The sequence below is a fragment of the Aquila chrysaetos genome, chromosome 3 (assembly GCF_900496995.4).
Source record: "Aquila chrysaetos chrysaetos chromosome 3, bAquChr1.4, whole genome shotgun sequence".
NCBI lineage: Eukaryota > Metazoa > Chordata > Aves > Accipitriformes > Accipitridae > Aquila > Aquila chrysaetos.
Window position 1 is genome coordinate 3,248,461 of NC_044006.1, and position 22,608 is coordinate 3,271,068.

At 50.4% G+C, this 22,608-nt stretch overlaps 1 protein-coding gene across 3 annotated transcripts; it reads right to left on the bottom strand.

Moving 5' to 3' along the window:
• Positions 1-1,086: 1,086 nt before the first annotated feature.
• On the bottom strand, positions 1,087-22,390 carry SLC17A9 (solute carrier family 17 member 9). 3 transcript variants are annotated; one of them, XM_041122615.1, is made up of 15 exons: positions 22,224-22,304; positions 21,291-21,609; positions 21,049-21,139; positions 13,331-13,528; positions 11,580-11,719; positions 10,807-10,906; positions 10,003-10,133; positions 9,076-9,172; positions 8,024-8,120; positions 5,786-5,873; positions 5,434-5,468; positions 4,762-4,877; positions 4,234-4,289; positions 3,867-3,896; positions 1,087-3,762 (listed from the first exon to the last, which is right to left on the bottom strand). In XM_041122615.1, exons 2-15 carry the CDS (start codon positions 21,439-21,441, stop codon positions 3,599-3,601), a joined length of 1,494 nt encoding a protein of 497 aa, XP_040978549.1. In that variant the 5' UTR covers positions 21,442-21,609; positions 22,224-22,304; the 3' UTR covers positions 1,087-3,598. The 3 variants fall into 3 exon arrangements, with proteins under 3 accessions (XP_040978549.1, XP_029865641.1, XP_029865638.1); XM_030009781.2 differs by lacking the exons at positions 21,049-21,139; positions 21,291-21,609 and adding an exon at positions 18,627-18,712 and having other exon boundaries at positions 22,224-22,245; XM_030009778.1 differs by lacking the exons at positions 21,049-21,139; positions 21,291-21,609 and having other exon boundaries at positions 22,224-22,390.
• Between the last annotated feature and the right edge of the window lie 218 nt (positions 22,391-22,608).

Below are 22,608 nucleotides of genomic sequence, written 5' to 3' on the forward strand. Positions count from 1 at the left end.
TACACAGATGCAGGATGCCATGAAGAACAGGGCAGGGTTTTAGGTGGGTCTGTGGCTTCTTAGAGCATTTCAGGTCAAAGTAGCTCAAGTGCGTATGACAGAGGTTGTCTGTACCTTTATAAGAGGAGTAAAAGGACAGGAAAAGTTGAGGATAACTTGCATTCTGATAAATTTTCATACCACAAAGTTTCACGCTGTTTTTTTTCTGAGCACATTGAGGAGAAAATTAGGGGACTCTGCAGTCCTTAAAGATATTTTCTTGATTACATGACCCTACAGATGAGGTTTTAAAGTTCCTTTAGTGGCTATTTCTCCTTTTAAAACGTCTTCCCAAACTTTTGCTCCCCCCTTCCCCTTACTAGCTGTACAATTGCCAAATGAAGAGGGAAAGCGAATGCTGGGACAGCAGGTCCCGGGACTCCCCAGCGCGGGCTCCGGCGGCGAGAACCACCAGCCAGGGCTGCTCCTCGGTGGGACCAGGCTCTGCTGGCTGCCCAGCTGTGCCAGCTGTGCCAGCTGTGCCAGCCAAACCAGCCGCAGTATCTGTGCCAGCTGTGCCAGCTGTGCCAGCTGTGCCAGGGCCAGGCTGAGCAGCTCTCGGCCGGCCAGGAGCTGCCACATCCCAAATCTTACAGCTCCCTCTGTTGGCATCTCTTCGAACCTCTCACCGAGGATGCAAAAACGTTGGCAATGTCTTTTTTTTTAAGCAGTCTCCAGGTGGAAGGTGGTCTGGCTGCGGGGGTATATCCCACCTAACCGAAGGCTTGCTTCATTTGTGTTTTTACTCGAAGAACCGCTACTGGAGCATGACTCCTGGTGCTGTACTGACCACAGCTCTGCTGAAGACAGCTTTTCAGTCATTTTTTCCAAAAGAAGTGGGAAGAAGATGCACTCTGAGGGCCAAGGTACGAGTAGACACAAGGTTGCTGTGAAAATCTGCCAGCCCAGATATTCTCCCAGCACAGCCGCCCCATCCTCTCCCACCAGCCCTAAGGAGTTAATCACATTAAATACAGTTGAGCTCTGTCTGTCCCTTACTGATCACAGAAATTAGCACCTCTGCATTCAACGGAAAACCAGACAGTGTGCAAACGATTCGCTGCCTTTATTTTTTTTTAGGTCCTTCCATAACAAAAACTCTCAGACAGCAAGCTTTGGCAAGGTTGCTTAAACAAATAACAGTACAGCTATGTAAAATGGTTTCAATACTTCGCCAAAGAGGTACGAACATAATGAAACCTAAGCCTCAAGTGTATTTCAAATATTTAACTTATTAACCAGTTTACAGAGACAGATGATCTGGACAGCCCACCAAAGTGTTAACTGGATTTACAAAGAAGGCACAGCCAGCAACATTGACTTTCCTTTGAAATTCTTAGTTCCAAATTTCCCAGCTTGCAGTGCCAAGGGGTGGCCAAGCTGCCTGGTTCAAATGCAAGTCAAGTAATTCAAACTCATCATTTCCACATGAAATGGTGCATCCAGCAAAGAGAACCAGAATTCACTCCTTGTGCTCCTGACCCGCAACACTGAACACCCAGGGAAGACATCAAAAAACCCAAAACAAACCCCACCTTTTTTTTTTTCTTATGTCGCTATAGAAAAGGCCGTGCAAACAATCTGCTCAGACTGGACGAGGGACAAGGCTGGCAGAGATGTCTGCACGGCCTCGGGCCTCTTTGGCAAGCCTGGTTTGCATTTGCTCTGTGTGCCCTCCCCATTTTACCACCCGATTTTGAGAAGCTTCCTGGCAGTGCTCGTGTGTCCTGGCTCTGCAGCACTGCAGCACCCCAGACACAGGGTTGTACCTATGGTAGCAACCAGCCTTTTAGAGAAAAAAAGCACAGAAGGAGAAAAAAATACTTTCTTATCTCTCTGGCCCCCAGTCAGGCCACACTGATCCTATATTCTCTTGCGAAGACATCAGGCAGTTGCATCTTTATCTCTTAATATCCCCAAAAAGTAGCTCAGCTTAGGTTGGTGGCATCCGTTAGTGACTCTGCAATTAAAAGGCTGTCAGTATTTTCACTATAAACCCAGCTATTCAGAAACTTAACATGGCTCCAACATATCTTCCAAGAAGAAATTCGGCTAAAACAAAAGGAGAAGCAGGGGATAATTATTTTTTTTAAGGACGATGAATCTGAACCTACAGCTTTCCTGCACAGCGAGGTCCCTTGGGAAATCTGCTCCCAAGTCTCAAGTGAAGTTTTCTGGTAAGCACGAGAGAAATCAAAGAGATCCTTTCAGGCTGCAAGCAAGGGGTGGGAGGAAAAGCAATGAATTGCTTTAATATGAAATGTCACATTTAAAATAGATCCTACAAAACCGGAAACTGTAGGCTGGTAAATCCTTCCCTTCCAGAAATACTGTGGGGTTTGGTGGGAGTACCACTCAAAATAAGCATGCAGAATCAGGCCTCAAGTACATAAAATATAGAATTTGGTACTTAAATTTAAAAATATTTATAAATAACTTAAGACATTCAGGCTCAGAAGCGTGTACAGCCGAGCATTTCCCTCTGACACGAGGAACCGCAGGGATCCACATCCAGTACTATGGATCCCCAATGGAGAAATTTGCTTTACGCTTAACGCAGAAACAAAACCTGCCCGTTGCAGGCTCTTCGGAAAGTCTCCCGCACCCCTTCGAGAGCACGTGGAGGACACATCTGATCAAGCAGAGAGCATTTGGGAGTATAGATCCATAGCACAGAACACGACCTGTTCTTCCTATAACATTCACAGCATATGGCAAAACAGCTCCCGGGGGATTCCTTGGCCGCACCTCCACCGCGAGGTCAGCCCGGCTAACCTGACCACGGGTGATTGCAGCTTTGCTCTCACGTCGGAGGTGGTCTGCCGTGGCTCGGGGCTGGAGTAAAACGACTCGGAAAGGAGGGAGCCCTTGAGCAAAGGTGGGCTCAGCTGGTTTGAGCGGTCTGCTCTGCCGCATTCCCGGCTCAGCTCAAGCGCGGGGAAGGCAGTCTTGATGCAACCTCCTGCCCCTGGGTCCACAGCAGACATCCAGCCAGAAGATTTCCCCTGAAGGGAAGCCTTGACTTCATCTCACAACCCGTTCTCCTGTACACCTGGCTCGTACCTGTCGGGCAGATTGCAAAATGAAGGCACGCGAGGGAGGGTTAAGGTCAGAGGTACGTTTGTTTGGATTATTCCTGTCCTGTCGCTCAGAGGACACGTGTTGAGTGGCGGCCCAAGAGCCGGGCACCCTCCAGGGCAGAGCATGCAAACCGCAGCAGCCTTCGGAGACAAGCCGGGTAAGCTGCTTTGGCCACCTGGATATTTGTCCACTGGACACGGATTGGGACAAACTGGTCTCATGGGCCGTATCCTCACTGGAGATGTTGAGCTGGACGGCTCTGCTGGCCGTCAGCTATGCCCTGAGCAAAAAATGAACTCTAAATTTCTTCTCTCCCATGGGTTTCACCCAGACCCATTATATACTTGGTCTCAGTATATTTTTTTCCTGTTAAACACCTAAAAAAAAAAAAAAAAAAAAAATGTTCTTTGGCACTTGTGCGACAATGACACATAGATGTGACACTCTCCTGTCCTTTGGCTGCTTGCTGGACTCCTCTCTAGAGGTCCACGTATGCAGAGTCTGTGTCCACCCTCTGGGCCTCTCCAAACACGAGGAATGCACAGAGGCCAATGCTGTTAACAGCAGCCACCAGATTGAAAACAGAAATCCAGGAGCCAGTCGTTTCAATCAGGTAGCCAGCCAAGTACACGCAGATGACACCTGGGGCGGGAAAGAAAAGAAAAAAATGCAAAGAAATGCGGGATCCTGCCCACCTGCGAGGAGAGGATTCCCAGGAAAGGATGAGCTGCAGGAGGATACCTTACCTAGGAGGGCTCCACCTGTATTCCCAACACCTGTAAAGAAAAGCAAGAAATTGCATATTCAAAACCCGCAGACATGAGCGGCTTCTGCCGGGCTCCCGCCCGACCCCCAGCTCAGCGAAACGCCTTGTTCGTGGCTGGGACAACCCACACTCATCCTCATCCCCAGCCCGCGGTGCAGGTAAGCATTTGGCAAATTGAAAGGCGTGTTGGTGCAGTTACCTGCCCCCGGCAACGGCACATATATCACAGAAGGAAGCTGAGGTTGCAAATACGGAGTAGACATTGCACAGAAATACTCCTGCTCAAACTTTAATGCTGATGACCGTGTCCCCTCCCAGCACAACAAAACCCCCACCAGAATCCTTACCGAACAGTAAGCCGGCACACGAGGGGGCCAGATCCTGTACGTTTACTGAAATGCCACTAGTGAGAAACAGAGAGAGGAAAATGGCAGTTTTAATGGAGCGCAATTGCTTTTTCATCATTTACACAGAGTTTAGTTTGCCAAACAAAAGGAAGGGCTCCTAGACAATAAATGGCACTGGCAGGAGAAAGGAGGAAAGAGGCTGAGAGTGAAGCAGCACAGGAGAATACCAGGAGGAAAAGGATTCAACTCAAAGTGGTCAGAGGGGCCAAAATGCAATTCCCCTCCTGCTTCATCTCCCTCACACCTGCTGGTCCAAGCCCTTCCCCACGCTAGAGGTTTGCCGGATCATTTCCAGCGCAGCGGGCACTAAACTCCACCGGTCTCACAGGTACCACCACACGATGCTCAGACAAGCGTCAGTTCTTGCTCTGACAGTCACGACGGAGGCAGCCTCCTCCGAGACCCCGGAATGCCAAGCACGGGGTAAGAGCCAAGGGCCACAGCTACTGTCGTTATCACTCTCGTTACCTGTGGTTAAAGGTCTGAAGTCCAACAGAGGCAGAGGCAAACACTATCGCTTTGCAAAAACTGGAGGTCTGGCCCAGGCACAAAGCAAAAACACTTGAGACGCCGGAGCCAATGACCTGGAAGAAAGGGAAAATTAAATAGCACGGCACATTTTCTTTAAGGAAGAAAGCAACTCCTTTCATGGACAAACTGTTCCCTTTTACGATGGCAAGGGCTTGTGTGCACCAGGTGCTTCTCAAGCCTTTTTTTTTCCCCGGTGTCCTGCCCTTCTGTCCGGAGGGATGCGGTGCTGCGGAGCAGAGGATACGCTGTGCTCTCACCCAGCACTTCTATTTCTGTTCATCCTTGTATTGCTATTTCCTCAGTATCTAAGGGGTCATTTAGAAAGACAGCGTATGGTTGGCCTTTGCCTGTGAAAGAAAACCTCTCCGGAGCGCTCACGAATCTCTGTGCTCAATGTTACCGTTGGACCACGCTCTGTTCCTCCGTCAGGGCTTTCCTCTGGATTTCACTTCCCATACGCACTGACCACCAATCGATCTGCAAAGCTAGAAAACCTTTCCTCTTTCCACCTATAACCATGAACCCAGCTCCATAAGAGGTCTAATCTGCCATGTAAGCAGAGGTCAGCAGGTAACTCAGGTGTCTCTCCCATGGCTTCAGCTCTCTTACCTGCATGAACTTACGAATGGTGATGGTTTTGTACCCTGGAAGAGAAAGGGAGAGTTGCAGTTAAGCACAGCTCACCAGGTTCCCTTGTTCTCCAGCCAGGAGACCACATGGTAAGAGGATTTCAGATGGCCAGATTTCATCTCCACGTGGATATTGCGACTGAGATCAAACTGACATCCAAACACATGGATGGGATTTGGACCCTGGAGTGTTTATTCTGCTTTAATATCAGAACCTCAGGTTGTCTATTTGCTGGGTCTTCTCCCTACCAACAAACCCACCTCCTCCCACCCAGGTCCTCCTTCCCCATCACATAAAATAAGAGCTGAGGAAAAGACAAAAGAGCTCTTACCCTGGTTGATTAAATGATCAGACAGAAATCCACTGAACAAGCTTGTAGGAATTGCAACCAGCCAGGGGACTACATTAAACACCCAACCCTGAAAGGGAGCAAAAATCAAGAGAGGTTTGCTGTCAGAGCTGAGTTTGTTTGCAAATATTTTATTTGATAGTCTGTGATAGCTGTAGAAAGGAAAAAAAAAAATGAAGCGATCGGGACTTCTTGCAGGATCGCTACCCCCTGTGCCCAGCAAGCTCCCAGCTACACCCTGCATCACTCGAAAGTCGGTAAGGTGGCAGGCACATCACGGGGCTGTAGCATTCGTAGGTTTGTTGTCCTCCCTTCTGCCCCGGTGACCCGGCATCCAGGGGAGAGGCAGAAAGCTCTGTCTGCTCTGGGAAAGAGGGATTAAACGTGGCAACGTTTACTGTTCAGCAAGGTGATGTGGCAGAGAGCCACAGAGCCCTGGAAAGCAAGCTGTAGGTTTTACTCTGCCCTGTGGGTCATCAGTAAAGCTGCCGGCAAAATTTCCGACATCAGCTTCAACCTCATTAGCAGCGTTACTGTGAAGCTGAGGGAACATAGCTGGATTTTCTAATGCCAGGATTAGGTAACATTATGGGTAGCAACATACTTCGGCCTATTTTCAATTAAGCGAGCTTGCTACAGTTGTAATCACAGATGATTACCGGTCATCTGGATTACAGCTGCTCAGAGGCGTTTTGGTGCCCAGATCCCACGAGGAGCTGAAATCCAGTGCGGGTTGGGCTGGGCTTCATCTCAGCTGGTTGAACCTACTGATCCATCCATCCGTCGTCCCCCGCATCTCCCCCTTTGCTCCGAGCCCGTCACCCCGTGGAGGCATCCCTCCCTCCCTCGCCTGGCTTCAGGATGCGTGGGAGGGCCAAATAATCTTGGTTTTGAACAATCCTGTTTCAGCTGCTCCTGGAAATCGTACCAGGGTCCATTAGCATCTTTCAGTGGCCTTGAAACTTTGGGTCTTGGTCGCTTTTGAAAATGTTACCCCCGAGGGCTTGTGGGGTGATCTCTCTGGTGTCTGTTAACACCAGCTGGGCTTGCTCAGCAAGTCAATCCCAACACACCGAAACACCTTGGTCCATCCCTACAGCCCATCGCCCTGAGCAGCGTCAGCCAAAACCCTCCAACACCTCCATCCATCCATCCATCCATCCATCCATCCATCCATCCAGGTGGGCTGCAGGCAGCTGCTTCGGCAGTGGTGAAGGCAGCTCACCTGCAGAAAGGGACTTTGACCAGTAGGTGCCACAGGTTTCCCACATTAAGGATTATCGTCCGTCCTTTAAAATCAAGCATCCTCAAGCCCCCTTTTATTGAGATGTATAAAGTGATTACCAGATGCAGGAACGCTATATAGAGCATCTTACATAAGGGCACCATGATATAATGCTTAACAGATGGTAAATTACTGCTGCACAAGCACATTACTCGAGGTGCACAGATCTTGTCACAACAATATGTTTGCTGGTTTAATACATGATTTTAATATAAATATCGAGTATGCCATAAAGCGCCTTACACATGCCATATGAAAAGGCATTTGTAAGCAGCTCTGGAAATTATAAAAACCTAACAGAGCCATCGTGGAAAAGATTGTCTGAGTTTCTGAGAACAAGATCAAAATACCAGCTCTCAGCCCAGATGAGTATTGCCTAGGTTTCTGAAAAATGGCAACACCATTTGTACTGAGGAGAGGGTAGCTTTGACAGTATTTTTGAAGTACACGTCATTAATGGTAATTATCATTTTCGCTGGCAGGTCTGAGCTAGACAATGTCAGTACAGTTAAAAACCCCATGAAAACCCAGGAGTGAACGGTGGTCATTTGCAACAGCAGAATTTCATGAGCTCTGTGCCGTTTGAAAACCATCCTTTCCTCAGAAGAAAAGCAGTCTGAAAACCAAATATAACCCCGTCTTCCCTGCCTGGAAGGTTCCCCAGCTCTGCCTCACTTCGGCATCCCTAAACAAGCAACTAGAAACCAGCCTCTGCCTACCTGGAGGGAGGATGTTTGCATCTCCAAATATATGTGCAGGGGGGTAATGGCTCCTAACCCCACAGGGAAACCTTCTGCCTCCTCTTGCCTCCCAGCCTGCTCCCACCAAATCCCTCTGCCATCATCTTCCTCCCTAACCAACCCGTTACGGCAGGTACCCAGCACAACCTCGTTTGCACGGGGACCGGCAATGCCTGTGTCTCAGAGCCAACTTACCTTTGACTCGGGAAAAGTTTCCTTAAAGAACGTTGGCAGCCAGGAGAGGAGAGTGAAAAACGTGCTGGCCGTGGAAAGCTGAGCGATGATGACAGCCCTGAAAATACACAGCGGAGAGGAAATAATCAGGAGTGACATGTCACACGGGGTGGGAAACGGGCACTCGAGCAACCCGATATTTCAGTTCCTGGTCTATAAATAAATCCCTCAGGATGCTACAATTCCTGAGATTTTTTTCACAGATAACTACTCCTTTTTGGCTTGCCACCTTGCAGCACCGCTCGTTCCTTCGCTGCCCTCACCGCACAGCGCCCGGGCGGGCTCCTGACGTCAGCCCCTGGGTTCAGGCGAGGTTAATTGCAGCGGTAATTGTGCGAGTGCATTTCCCACCAGTCCCTTCGAGCGCTGCAAGAGCTGTCCCGCTCCAAGAGGTGTTGTTTAGGGTTTTCTAGGGATTTGTTATCAGCAGATGCTCCATGGTTATTCAAGGCAGGAATGGGCTTGCTGCCCCGCAGCCCCATCGCCCTCCTCCTCGTCTTTAAACGGCACTTGGGAACATGCTTGGATGAGCTTCAGTAACAAATGCAGCATCCTATGGCTGTTCCCATGGCTATTAAAAATATCCTATGGCTATTAAAATATCCTATGGCTATTAAAAAGATGTTTTGCCAGCAATGAGAACACAGCCTGTGCCACCCAGTGCCTCTGAGCAGCACTTCTTAGGAGCCCTTTACAAGCAGCATTTCTAACAAGACCGGTGGAGAACATCGCTCCGGAGGAGCACACAACTCATCCGGGGAACAGCCTGTGAAGGAGAAAGATTTGCCAGTAACATTCAAGCCTGACATTCCTCCGGACAGAACATAAACTGCCATTAGTCAAGCTTACCTTTTTAGTTCTTTATACAGAAGGGATTAGAAAACCCGGTAATATTTCCCAATAAATAAGTGGGCAAACACATAGAAGAAATAAGCACAGAGAGGACAAAAAGCCCTTGGAAGCAGGGTGCTCTCCCAGCCCTGCCAGTGCTCGAGGCCACCACAGCTGCCTACCATATCGGCGCCTTCTTAAACAGCTGCTTCCAGGGAACTTTGGTCTGCTTGGATATCGAGAGGCTTCTCATTAAATAGTCTACGGGGATGATGAGTTCTGCAGGGAAGAAAACATACAAAGGACAGCTTTGATCAGTAATTTTCTGTGCAGCTGGAGGGAGCCCTGGGAGCCCACTATACAACTACTTTTAATCTCCTTCTAACCCTTGTTTTTTGGCTACACCACCATTGAATGCTCATGAAAACACCTTGTTATGTCGACCAAAATTTTTCCACTGCATCCACACACTTCCCCATCCAGCCACCTTCCCCCATTTGTTATATCTCTTGTTATATTTTAACAAGAATCTCTTGGGCAGAGACCGGGTTTGGATTTTCTGTAGCACCAGGCACACGCCTGCCTCCTGATGAGCTGGGCTTCTACATGCCACGCTCGCACTAATAATGCTGTAGCCAGGTCTAATGGTTTCCCCATGTGTGGAATTACTCCCAGACAGTTATTTGGGAAGAGATATTCCGGATTAACTGGTTTTTAAAAGCTCTATGTGTAGATGTTCTTAGTTTGTAATAAGTATCTTGCCCTGCTTTAGCTTAATCCACTTTGAAGATCATGCTCTGTTTGGTGTTTTCACTGGTGCTTAAGAGTACTGAGGAGTCAGATCAGGCTCTCGACGGCAATATAATCCGGCGTGGGACTTGAAATAGGAAATCAGCAACGCAAGAGCTCAAAACCTTGTTTCTGGGTTTAGCATCTTGGGTGAGACACAGCGCGTGTTATAGAAGACATCTGAACAAAAGGTCTTTGTGTAAAACCGGGCACAGTCTTAGAAACACAGAGGATTTGTAGAAAACAGCGGAGAGGCACCACTCGGGTCCCGCAGCCTCAGGAGTGCTGGCAGCCCGAGGGATGCAGGCGGCTGGACTTACCTTTCTCATTCAGGAGGTACTTGCAGGTGCAGTAAACCCAGAGCAAAGTGAGCAAACCGGAGAAATAGAAAACGCTCTCCCAGCCGTACCAGTCCAGGAGAAGAGATCCCGCACCGCCGATCACCAGCGTCCTGCAAGGGAAACCCCACTCGGATTCACAGGTCTGGCTAAGAGCGTTTGGGCTGCACGCGTCAATGGGAGATGCTCCCCGGGGCGCATGCTGCGTGTCACTAAATGCGCTTAAAAAAGCCATCGGTAGAGAAACCACTAAGGGACCTCACGCTCGCCTGCCCCGCACTGAAACATGCTCGTCGAGGCTGCCGGTGTGCAGAAAGGGAATGTATAGACCAGCAAAAGAAATTAATACACTGGGAAACTAAGTGATTAAACACAGTAATATTTCTATTTGGCTTTTAAGCAACCCTTCCATTTAGAAAGGAAATTCTCATGGAGATTAGCAGAGATGGGGAAGTTATATTATCCCCATCTATCAGAGAGGACAGGTGACCAGTCTCGGGCTGACCCCTGCTCTTCCTGCTGGAGCAGGCTGTTTCCCATCGTAATTAAAAGTTGCAAACACTCTTCGAACTCTGGCTTGAAAAGAAAGAAAAAAAACCCACATAAATCCTTGACGTGCACGACAGCAACTGCCTGAGGCTTCCTCAGCTGCAGCCGGTATCCTCGAGGACCCAGGAATCCACACGTACTTTGGGCTGCGAGTTTTGCCTCCAACTATTTAATGGCATTTCATCACGTATGATGTCCGGAGACTGTCACTCGCTGCTCAAAGCCTTTTGAACTTACCCACACTGCGAGCCGGTCCCCACTGTGCTGTAGGTGAAGGCTCGCTCATTCTCCCGGACCTTCTGGGACAGCAGGCTGGCCAGGGATGGGAAATACACCCCTGTGAGCAACGGGAGCAAGGCAGGGATCAGTCAGGCTCCTGTGCCCTCGTGAGCAAACCAAAAGCAAATTTAAAAGAGCCAGCAGGAGTTAAACACCGAGACAAAGCAACAAAACCTTTGGTGAATTCCAAACAGGGATATAAAAATAAAAGAAGTGACTCCATCGCCATGAAAGCTTTGTTTCTGCCTTCTCCGTAATCCCCTGTTTCACCATCACCGCTGCGACTGTAAATCCATCAGTGCCAATGCACTTATCCCAACGGTTCGACAGTGCTGCAGCTCAGCAAGAGGGAAGGAAAATCATCTCAAATTATGCAAAAGTTCTGGCAAGGACCAATTTTCCCCAAGTCCTTTGAAGGAGTTTTAAAATGTGGAAAATCAAACAGGAACAGTGATGATTTCAGAAGGCAGCAGCCCTTGTCTGACAGAGATTTCTACAGGGGAATGATTTGTCAGTGACTTTCTCTAGAAATGTCACTTCTTTTTTTTTCCCGTGGAAGTTCTGGATGCGGAGGCAGTTTTGAGGCAGAGGATTGCTCGAACACGCAAGAGAAGGGTTCGTGCACTGCAAACCGCATGACTTGCATCTGAATTTACCGCAGACGAGCCCCCCTGCAAGGAAGCCCCTGGGCAGACAGACACACAGACACGTGCTCAGGACAGGGGTCTCACCTTGCAGCAACCCCATGAGGAACCTGGAGGAGGTCATAAAAACGAGATGGGCAGAAGTGATGTGGGTGAGCAGCGGGGTGAGGACCGTGAGGAACCCCCAGGCTGATGCCGAGAGGAGGAGGACTTTCTCACCTCCTATTCTGGAAGATAGAAAACACGTTATCGAAAACAAGGGGAGGGCGAAAGGGCAAAGTCCCCCAGTCAAGACTCAAGTGCTTTTCCCAGCTGAGCCCGTTTTTAAGAACAACCTTTCAGTCAAACCTGCTCTTTTGAGGTTTTCTAAACCTTACAAAAGTCTTTAGCCCTCTGGGGAGTAGCTCTGACCTCCCCCCTTCCCACCTCCTGCTCCCCGGGAGCCGGCAGCGAGCAGCTGGCCACCAGCATTGCTCTCACCGGGACACTGGCCACCAGTGCTGCCCGTCCAACTCCAGCACGCACCGGCCCCAGAGACACCACCGTGCTGATGCACTCAAGCCTCTGACGGAGGGGAAGCCCAAGCTGCTGTCACCGTTCTGCTTTTCTTAACCAGGCGCTGTGTTTCCTCTTCCATCTGCTCTTTTGCATCAGCTCTGCCTGTTAACATTTGGTTTTTTGCAGGCGTTTGCTTGCAAACTATTAAGGGACATAATTAAATAGCATAGTGCGCTGCATGGATAATGTTCTCCTTCCAGGCATGTGTTCCTCACAAAAGATTTCATAGGAAAGCCCTCCTCGCTAAGAATAGGGCGGGTGGGGAGAGGAACTCAAGCAGGTAATTACTCAGATCTTTCCTTACAGCTACCTGGGGAAGTTGTTTTTTAATTGATATGATAAAATGGAGACACTTGGTTTTCCCAAACATGATGGAAACGGTGATGGGGGCTTGCTTGTGAAAAGATTGCGTGAGAATACAGGGTGGAAAAACTGGAGGTCCTGAACTGAAAATGAAGATCGACTATGCAGATCAAATAGAGAAAAGCCGTATTCCTTGCAAAAAGGAAATATTTTCTTCTTGTGGTTAGTGATTGCAGCTAGAAACCCTTCCAAATGGCTGTCTGGCACTGCTGGGATTAAGCTGTTTGTTAATGAACAAATAACACTCCCAGTGAGCAGCAGCTATGAACTATGCATGAGCATCAGCATTTATCACTTTTCTAAAATAAAGTTTGCTTTACACCCACTATTCCTTTCATCAGCTTAACGTGTAAGCTTGTGGGTTTGCTTTTTTTATTCCAGTTACTGAACCAGCGCTAAAAGCAACCTCCAACAGAAAAATTATGCTGGTATAAAAGTGCTCTTCACTGTTTCCAGGTAAAAAAACCCTATGTTGGTCTAAGCATCCATGACTGTAGATCTCTCCTGGCAGCTGCTCTGCAGGAACTGTCGAGGCAGTAATGATCGTGTAGACGCTCCCTGTGTTTGCCGGGGATTTTGCCTGTGCAAAGTCCTTCTGTGCACACTGCCCTGTAAGCCCAGCAGCAATTTCAAGACCCAGGAATCTAATCGGACAGTCAAAACTACACGTGTCCTTTCTGAATCAGAGCTATAGACCCCGAGTGAGGCTGATGGAGAGACCTCAACCGCTTTCAGGGCAACCTGCAGTGCCCCATAAAACTTCTCCCCACGGACACGCTTCCCTCTTCCACCCTATCTCTGTCCCAGGGTGAAACTTGGCACAGCCACTGTCAAGACTGGAACTGAGAGATCAAAACCAAGCTAAGTGCCATTAAAAAAGCCCGAGCAGAGGAAAACGTAAGAATAATTGCCAGTACTGATCACTGATATGTCCTCCGATAATCTGTGTCAAGCAGTAGCCCCAGAAGAAGCTGCTGAGCACTATGCCCGACTGCTTCTTGTCCCAGTCGAAGCGGGTGCTGAGGGCGACGGCGCAGATGGGCACGGTGACACGGGCGCAGTACAGCAGGCACGTCCCCAGCAGCAACATCACCTTCCAGACGCGGGACTCGGGCCTGCAAGGATGGAGAAGAAGATGGGGAAAGGGCGGATGGAATGGTCTGCCTGGTAGGTCCGTGCACGGCGAGGACTTTGCTTGCGAGCTGAGTCTGCCTCGATGTAATAAAGCTCAGCCCAATCCCCCTGTGGCACAGTGCTTCTGACACAGAGCGTATCGCATCTGGTGACTTTTATGAATGATGCCGACTTTCATCCCGAACACCGTTTGACCCCAGCAGCAAAATAACGTCTGTCCATAGGCTGCAAGGTGGAACAGGCTGCTCGGGCATCGCTGACTGTGGATGGAGGGAAAGGTGGGGGGAAACCTGGGTTGTTTGCTTTTTTCCCCAAATAAAAGCTTTAGAAACTGTTCTCTTCAAAAGATAAGGATAACAAAGGAAAGGTCAGTGCATGAGGTTGGAAGCATTTGCATGAGACACACCGTCTTGGTAGCAAACATTTGTTATTTGGCATTCCTACCTATTCCCCAAGGGAGGTAGCAAACATTTGTTATTTGGCATTCCTACCTATTCCCCAAGGGAGGTGGCATGTGTGTTACCCTTCCCAAATAGAAGGGCGGTGGAGGAATTCTTTAGTGAGAGACAAGACTGGGCTGAATAGCCCAGAGAGAGGAGCAAGATAATCCAGCTTGGCCTGATAAGAAGTTTAAGATACTATTAGTAATAATACATTAACAGAACATATTTTTTGGTACATGAGTACTCAGCCCCAAGAAAAGTGCTCCTGCAGAAGATACAGGCTGGAAATCAATAGGAAGGCAACTTTCCCTGCTCCAAGTCAGCAATGTGCTTCTGGAGCAGAGACCCACATTTTGCTGCAAACTTCAGGCCCCAGGTGTAGGTAAACTCCTCTGCCCTCCCGCAGCCCCGCTAACATCGGTCTGGTTACCCCTTGGTCACCCCAAGTCTGTGACTTGTTACCCCAAGTTACCAAGTCACCCCTTGGTCTGTGACTTACGGAGCTAAAAGCTTAGTAAGAACACCCACTATTTGTGTTATTTGTATCTGGTTATTTTTATGCCCAGAGGCCAGAGCACAAAGCACTGAGCAAACAGACTTTCTCTGCTCCAGAGATGACTGGGGAATTCACTGTACCAGGGCATTAACCTCTGTGCTTTCCACCCTACTAAACATACCCTCCTTCTGCGTGGGAAACAACCTGGGTCACTTTTTGTATTGAAATGAGCATTTATTTCTCTGTACTGGAATTATGATAAATGTAGGTTAATCCCACACAGCACAAAACCATTTATAAATGTGTCAAATGGCCCGTCACAGACGGAGGCAAAGGAACAATGAAAAGTAAAACACACCGGGCAGCTGTGCCCGCTGGAGGTGCATTCATTGCTGTTTCCCAACAAGGCAGATAAGCAGCTCAGTGCCTGCCTCTGGCAGGAGGAACTGGAAATGTTTCAGTTGGTGCTTTGAAGGTTGGAACCGTCTTTACCGTGCACACGTACAAACGTACAAAATAACACAAGAACTAGAAAACCTCATGTATCTTTGCTGGAGGAATAAGTAACCAAGGGTTGACCAGCCTCAGCCATTTGCACCGGTGGATAAACGCCCTCAGAGCCCCTCCTGGTCTTACACTGAGAGGAAGATATGCAGCAATCCTATCTTAATTTGCTGCAAAACCAAAGGTGATTTGTTTTTTTAATCACCTGCCCCAGCCAGCTCCGGCAACAGCCACTCCACCGCCTTTAGCTCGCTACAGCAAAGCACAGCAACACCAAAAGCTCTCGGAGCCCGCGTGTCCGGATCAGACCAACCCCAGCGGGACGATACGGGCAGGGATTTGGGGTACGAATCCCCCCCCAGAAGGCAGAGGGCAGGTGGGGGGTAACCGTCGATGGAAAATGTTACGGAGAGCCCTCAAAAGGGTGTCTCAAGACAATCCGAGATCAGATGCTTGCAGGTATAAGCGACCGACCCGTGCCTGCCTAACCGGTGCTCCTGCAACCGCAGAAATGGGCTGTTGCCAGTCCGGGGCTGTAATCTCTCCTGTTATCTACAGCGGCACGGCGCTGATTAATTTGAGCTATTGAACCTGCAACAATTGAGGTGACGAAGTAAAACGCAGCAGCCTACGACGTGCGTAGGTATTTCCTATTATTTAGCCACCAAGATAGTTTTCTAAATTGTGCTTTTCCCCCTGAAGCGGAGACATTTATGAGCTTTCTCACTGTCTGGAGCCGGGCTGAACTCTGCCTCTTCTCCCAGCGGTTATTCTGATGAGCACAGCAGCATTTTAATGGGATATTAGATCGACGGTTCTTCCTTGGCCTTGCAAGGCGTAAGACGGAGAGAAAAAGACCTGCGCAGCTCAACTGGGCTTTACTCCACTTCCCTTTCTAATATTGCCAAGGTCTGTTCCCTCCAGCGAGCGTTTGCAACTAGGAAAAGCAAAACCCACGCGCAGCAATGCCGGTGCCCAGGGAAGGTGCTGGCAGGGGGAGCAGAGTTTGGTGCTAACGGATTGAACCCAAAAAAGCACTGAGCGGGCTGCAGAGCAGCTCTGGCGTCAGGGCAGAGGGGCAGGAGGGGATGCTGCGAGCTCCCAGCCTTTTTTCTCGCCCCGATGAGGTAGGCAGAGTCACCCGAGCCCCCAGCCCCTGCGCTGGGGGCACGCAAGGGGATTTGGGGGTGGTGGGGAAGACGTAGCCAGGCCAGCGGTGCTGGGTCATCCAGGCGACAAGTCCGACCTGGCTGAGAACAGGGCACAAAGGGTCACGTTGCTCCCTGCAAAAGCAAGACACCGTTCAAAGCGCAGCTCAGGTACAGCAGCGGGAAGGGATCGCCAAGCAGAGATGTTCTCCCGACAAGCCTCTTCCCCAGCTGATGTTTTGACAAAGCTTCAGCGAATATTTTTTTCTTGACTTTTATTCTTTTTCAAAAGCACTAAATAAGTCCCTGGGTATATGACACCATCTCAATGCTCTTTTTGATTACTACTCCATTCTATGCATTCATATTCTTTTCCTGTATGTTTAAATGCATCGGTAGAGACTTATGCTCAAAACAAGTGGGTAGTATAAAGACAGCTTCAGACTACCACTTGCTCCGTAGGTAGCATATCCAGCTAGGAAAATCCACTCAAATAATATGAGTGTCAAATGTAATCACTAGCTGCCCACACCCACCTGAAAGCATGGCAAGAATTATTTCTCTGCAAGGACAATCATGTGCTTGCATCAGAGGAAAGAGCTTTGTAAATGCATTTTCTCCTAATTATAGTTATCACAGAGGCTGCCGATGAGTCAATGTTCTGCTCAGTGCAAAACAACAACAGCAAAGGTTACAGGAGAAACCTCGACTAGTACAAAGGGGGAAAAACTAAAACTCTCTTTCAAAAACTAAGGAATAATGACAAATCAAACAATAGTTTTTGTAGGTAACACCAGCCAACCGAGAAGCGGAGCTTTACCAGTGTTAACAAATTAAATCTAATGGCTTCGCTGATGAGGGAGGTAGAGATAATCTGTGCTGGAAATAACCAAACCGAGTCGGAGTAAAGCACATCTAAACCTAAGGAAGTCACAGCCCTTGGTGCCATCAGCGCGACCATGCCCATCTCACCGGCCACGCGGACAGACCGAGCATCTCCCCGCAGCCCTGTGCCGGTCCTGCTCCGTGAGAGGGGCGGCCACCTCCAAACCATCGGCAGGTGAGTCGCCGGAGCTCGTCTGGAGCCACCTAATTGACTTAATTGGGTGCCACGTGACGGCGGCAGCTCCTCGCTGCCCAGCCTGTGCTCTCCTGACCTGTCATGCCTTTCTGCTTAGAAGAAACAGGCGCTGCAGGTGCATCCCCTTTTGCATGTCACCGAGACCCTCCTTACAGGGCAAAGCAGCCATGCAGCTAGAAAACGCTTCCTATTTCATAAACCTCCAACCACCACCCAGACAGACTATAATTAGCTCGAGCCCTAACGACTCTTCCTGGGTTGCTTTTTGCAAGGCAGCAGCCCTATATTTGAGCAGCCCTGCCTGATGTCCCTCGGTTCTCCTCCTCCAAACGCAGCCCCGGGCGCTGGGTGGTCACAGCTTTGCTTCCAGGCATCCAGTGATTCCCCTGGGACCCAGCTCCCACCAACCGAACGGGTCCCCCGCCTAGGGCACGGTGGTTAAGATTGATTTTCAAGGATGCCTGCGAGCCCCAAAGGGGCAAAAACCAAGCCAAGCCATCCCGCGGTGGAAGGAGAGCCAGCAGCATAGGGTATCTTTATTTGCAGTGTGTTTTCCTGCTGGAGGAATTTCTCCGGTAGATGCCACAGAGCAAATATTTATTCAACTTTATTTCTCTTGACTTGCCTCCCTCCTTTCCCCCAGTCTGCAGGTCTGTCTGTTTGCAGACACTGCGGGTCACTGTTAAAATGGACTTGCTGGAGTTCAGGCTATCAATTAGATTACAGTTTAGTACCCCCTTCAAGGCACGAGTCTGGACCATCAGGTATTTTCAGGTGGTAAGAGAGCTGTGTTAGACAGCAGGACTACGAACAGTCTGTCCCAGCAACAGCTCTTGGCCAGAAGCCATCTCTGAGGTTTGTGGGTGTTTTCCATAACTGGAATTGGAAGTGGGAGAAGAACTGGGAGCTGCAGCTCCTGAGCTGCATCGGAGCTGCCCCACGGCCAAGGTGGGCGCAGGTATCGGTGGCGGGGCATCCCGCCCACCCCCAGGGCATCTCTACCTCAGTTCTCTTCTGTAAAAAGAGACTAAAACCAGCTCTGTGGGAGAGACACGGAGGGTACATCAGCTGGAGCCACCTCCAGTGCCCCCAGCCCGCTCGCCCGTCCCAGCCGCGGCAACTCACCCGTCCCTGCGAGAACCCCCGAGCAGGACGGGGACGAGCCCCCCGTGGTGGTACCCACCTCCCAGCCGCGCTGGAGGGCCACCAGTTCCAAACCAACGGCACCCAGCAGCCCCAGCACGGGGCCACCTCCCAGGGGAACGTCCCCAGCACCGGCAGCCGGTCCCTGTGGTCCACATTGCGCCCGGTCACCTGCACGAAGCAACCTGGGGACGTTTCCCTCCTCGTCACCCATTCCCAGCCCCACGGGGGCATCCCCCTTCGAAAACCTCTTTTCCAGCTTCCCTGCCTATGGCTTTAATTTACAGTAATCTCCAACTCAACCACGGCCTGACCAACGTGGCGCAAACACAGCGGTCGTGCAGACACTCCTGTGCAAGGAGATAATACCCAGGTAGTTATTTTTAACCCGGTTTGACAGTCCGCTTGCTTCTCTCTCTTTGTTTTTCTCAACAATTTCTCCTTCCCTTGAAAATCTAACACGCTTGTCAAGAGTGAGGTTCGGGGGTTTTTTTTCCGCCCCTCCTCGAGTTGATTTTGTCATGCTGCAGACCAGCTCCAAGCTAATGATTTGTCGCTGTCAAAAGTAGCTTTGGGGTTTAAGAGAAGGGTTGGTTTTTGTTTTTTTTTTTCAAATCCACCAGCTAACAGCCAGCGAGAGCAGCACAGAGGACACAGGGCTTTTTTTCCTGGGAAAGCTGCTGGTTTCCTGTCAGCCTCCTGTGCACAAACTCCCTCCGCAGAGCCGCAGATGGCAACAAAGTGGTGTTCAGCAAGCGCGGCTCTGGGTTTATTCCCTCTCTTCATTTCTTGCTTTCGGCAAAAGCGAAGATGAAATTAGATTTCAGCAGCTCGTATGAGCTGGAAATAGTTGTTAAGGCCAGGTGGAGGCAGTGGGAAAATGTAATAATGAAGCACACGCGTGCTTTGCACGCTGATCTGAGGGCATACATGGATCAGCCAGGAATGAAACGCTTCAGCCAGGAATGAAACGCGTGTCTTGCTTACATTTTCCACGTGAAATAAGTTCTCAGCAAGGCATGATTAAAACCAGGGTGAGGAACTTGTTCAATAAAAATCCCCAACCACCAAAACAAAATATGCAACTAACGCTGCAACACTGTGTTGATAAAAGATCAGGGCACAGAACTCAGAAAAAACCCGTGACTGTTGGCTCCGGGCAAAGAGCACAGTCAGGCGACTGGAGACCAGCTTGTGGCTGGTGGTACAACTCCTTTTATCTCTGGAGCTTAAAGAAACTGCTGTAATAATCCCTTGTCTTCAGATGTAGCCAGAGGCTGGGAGATGCAGAGTGGTTTCAGGAGTCATTTGCTTCCCAGAACACGCTGACTTTTCCATGTTGTATTTCTCTCCAGGAGGCACCATCCAAAATGTGATCTCCATGTCTACGGCTGGATCTGCCCGTGGCTTTGTGTGCAACCTTCAGCAATAGATTTCTCTTCTCAGCGCTTCGGTCTTCCCCCAGCTAAACCAGAGATGGATGCTAAAACACACCTACTGCCTGAAGAGTCCTGCTTTGGCAGGTTCAGATCTCCATTAAAAAGTGCTACCTAAATGTCCAGGCGTGCTACACAAACGCGAGGGCTTTTTCAAGCCCCAGACAGAAATCCCCGAGCGTTGCTCTTGGAAGAGGAAGAGGAGATGTGTGATAATGTAGCCTCTGGAAACCTGCAGAAAAGTTTGGGAAAGGCAGCCGGAGAGGCAGGATAAAACGTAGGGCAAGAACAGTGGAAGAGGAAGGAAAAGCCAGCTGAAAAAAGGGAGGACAAAAGAAGAAGCAGCATGAACAAAGATGGAAAAATAAACCTGCCAAGATAACTGTTTGTCTCTCCTTGCACTGACGGTGCAGACAGATCCTGGAAGGCTGCCTGGCATGTCTTTTGTTGGAGCATGAAAGGAGAACCCATGTCACTTCCCCCACTTGATAAAACCTTGCCTCCATGGCAATAACTCATTACTTGGAAACGTCGAGAGCTATTTATTTGCATATGCTGTTCGAAAAGCGTCCACCAAATTGATCTGAAACCATCCAATGAGGTATTTTATACAACTCGACTAACCTGCTCGCCTGATCTGGCGGATCGCTCCCCCTTTCCGCTCCCCCCTTCCCATTCCCACCCACCGCCTGCCCTGTTTACGTTAGACCATAAAGCCTCCATAAAGCCTCCCCAAACAAGGGCTGCGACCATGCGTGCGTGTCTACGCCAGACAACAGGGAGGTGATCTCTGCTTGTGTGAATTGCTGCGATATAGATAACGATCTGATTGGAGTTATGGTTAGCCCGCCGCTTTTTTGCATTAACCGGATTCTTTCAATTACTAGCAGCACTTAAGGTGGTCAGAGTCGCTTTCAAAATACGTACGTCTCGATAAATAAATCACCTCTTTTGTTTTGGAAAGTGTTATCGATGGTTTGCGTTTTTCGAAAGAGATTTGGGAAACTGGAGGGTTTGCTCTGGCCCAAAGTATTAATTTTTTTTCTAGAGGATAAACGTCTAAATGGAAACTGTTTCACGAAACTTTGGCCTGAGGATCTTCCTCTCCCACCACTCCCATTTCACACAGCCTCAGTGAAAAGTTAGAAAGGGGGAGACAGAGGGAAGGAATTTTCCTAACTGCTTTTGGGCGAAAAGAATCTTAACATTTTAAGCAACCCTAGTGCCAAAGGTCTGCTTTTGAGACCTACCCCCTTACTCCCGAGACGAGCGTGGGTTTGATTAGACTGCCAGGTCTCTGACTGCAGGAAAAGTCTCCCTCGGGACGGCAGTTTAAAGCCGGCTATCGGCCTGCTGCCACTGCAGGAACCGATGGATGATAAACCTCGACTTATCCAGCAGCTAATTGCTGCTGGAAGGGGCAATTCCTCCCCTTGGCCACCCGTTCCTGTGCACCGGCACCGACGTCACCTACGCCAACGGTTGCCCCTCCGCTCTCCTACCCGGCCCGAGTCCCTCTTCGTGGCAGCGTTAAACCAAATTTCAAAACCACGGGGGCAAGGCGGTGAAGTCCGGGGGCTCCCGGTTCGGAAAAGCTTCCGACCATCCCTTCCGACTGCCCCATGGCACTTCTGCGTCGTCATCTCACCCCGCCTCAGATGGGAGAAGCGGCGGGTCCTGAGGTCGAGGTGCTGGGTGACTTTCCCGGGGTGGCAGGGGGGAGCAGAGCTGCCCCAGGCATCCCAGCTCCGTCCTCGGCCCGTAGCTTTTGCTCCAAACACAAGAGCACCCTGCGTTTGCTTACGTCCCTCCTGTTAAAAGTGGTCAGTCTGGGCTTAATAGTATCTTTAAGTATTTTAATTAGTTAACTTGAAGAACAGTTCGTGCCGTCTAGCTGCCGCCCGGTTACTATTCCAGACTTTATCTTAATTAATTACTACCGCCAGTACAAACATCCCTGCAAGGAACACGTCGATAAGAACCTCACAGTGGTTTCAACGGCGTGTTTAAATACCTGACTACAGGCCAGAAATAAGCTCGATACGCTTTGGTTTTTTTTCTTTTTTCCCCCCGAGTATTTCACAGGAATTCCCTATCTTCCCCCCTGTCCTCTCCCGTCTCTGCCGGAGTGACACAGCGGGGACTGCCCGGGCCGGTGGGTCCCCCCCCGGGCCGGTGGGTCCCCCCCCGGGCGGACAGCACCGGGGCCGGGGAGAGGAGGCTCTCGGACCGGCGGCATCCCGGCGGGGAGCACCCAGCACCTCCCGAAACCGCCTCAGGCTTCCCGAACCCCCCCCCCCCCCGCATCTTTTCCAGGAGCAGCATCAGGACGTGGAGGAGTTTAGGGGGGCAGGATAGCTGCGGCTGAGCTTGCCCGAGCCTGCGGGGGGTGAGGGGGGGTCCCGGAGAGGTTGTCCAGCCTTACCTGGACCAGTACGGGTCCCCACCGCCATCCTTCCTCATACCGTCGTGCTGCGCGGCCCGCGGCCCGTGCTCGGCGCTGCACACCGGCACATTCTCGCCACCCGCGGCCATACGGGCGGCCGCCTTCCGCCTCCTCCGGCTTCACATCGCGGCGGCCGCCGGTTCCCTCCCCCCTCGCCGAGCCACGGCCACGTGTCAGCGCCTCCCCCCCGCGCCGTTCCGGGAAGTCCCGCCGCCCGCAAAGCGGCCGGGGGCGGGCGGGATCCCGCTTCCCCCCCCCCCCCCCCCGACAAGCCTCTCCTCTGTCCTAGGGCAGCCTCGAACCCGCGGACCCCCGAGGGTGCCCGGCCCACGGCTGGGGCTCGTTTTCTCCGGCCGTCACCCAC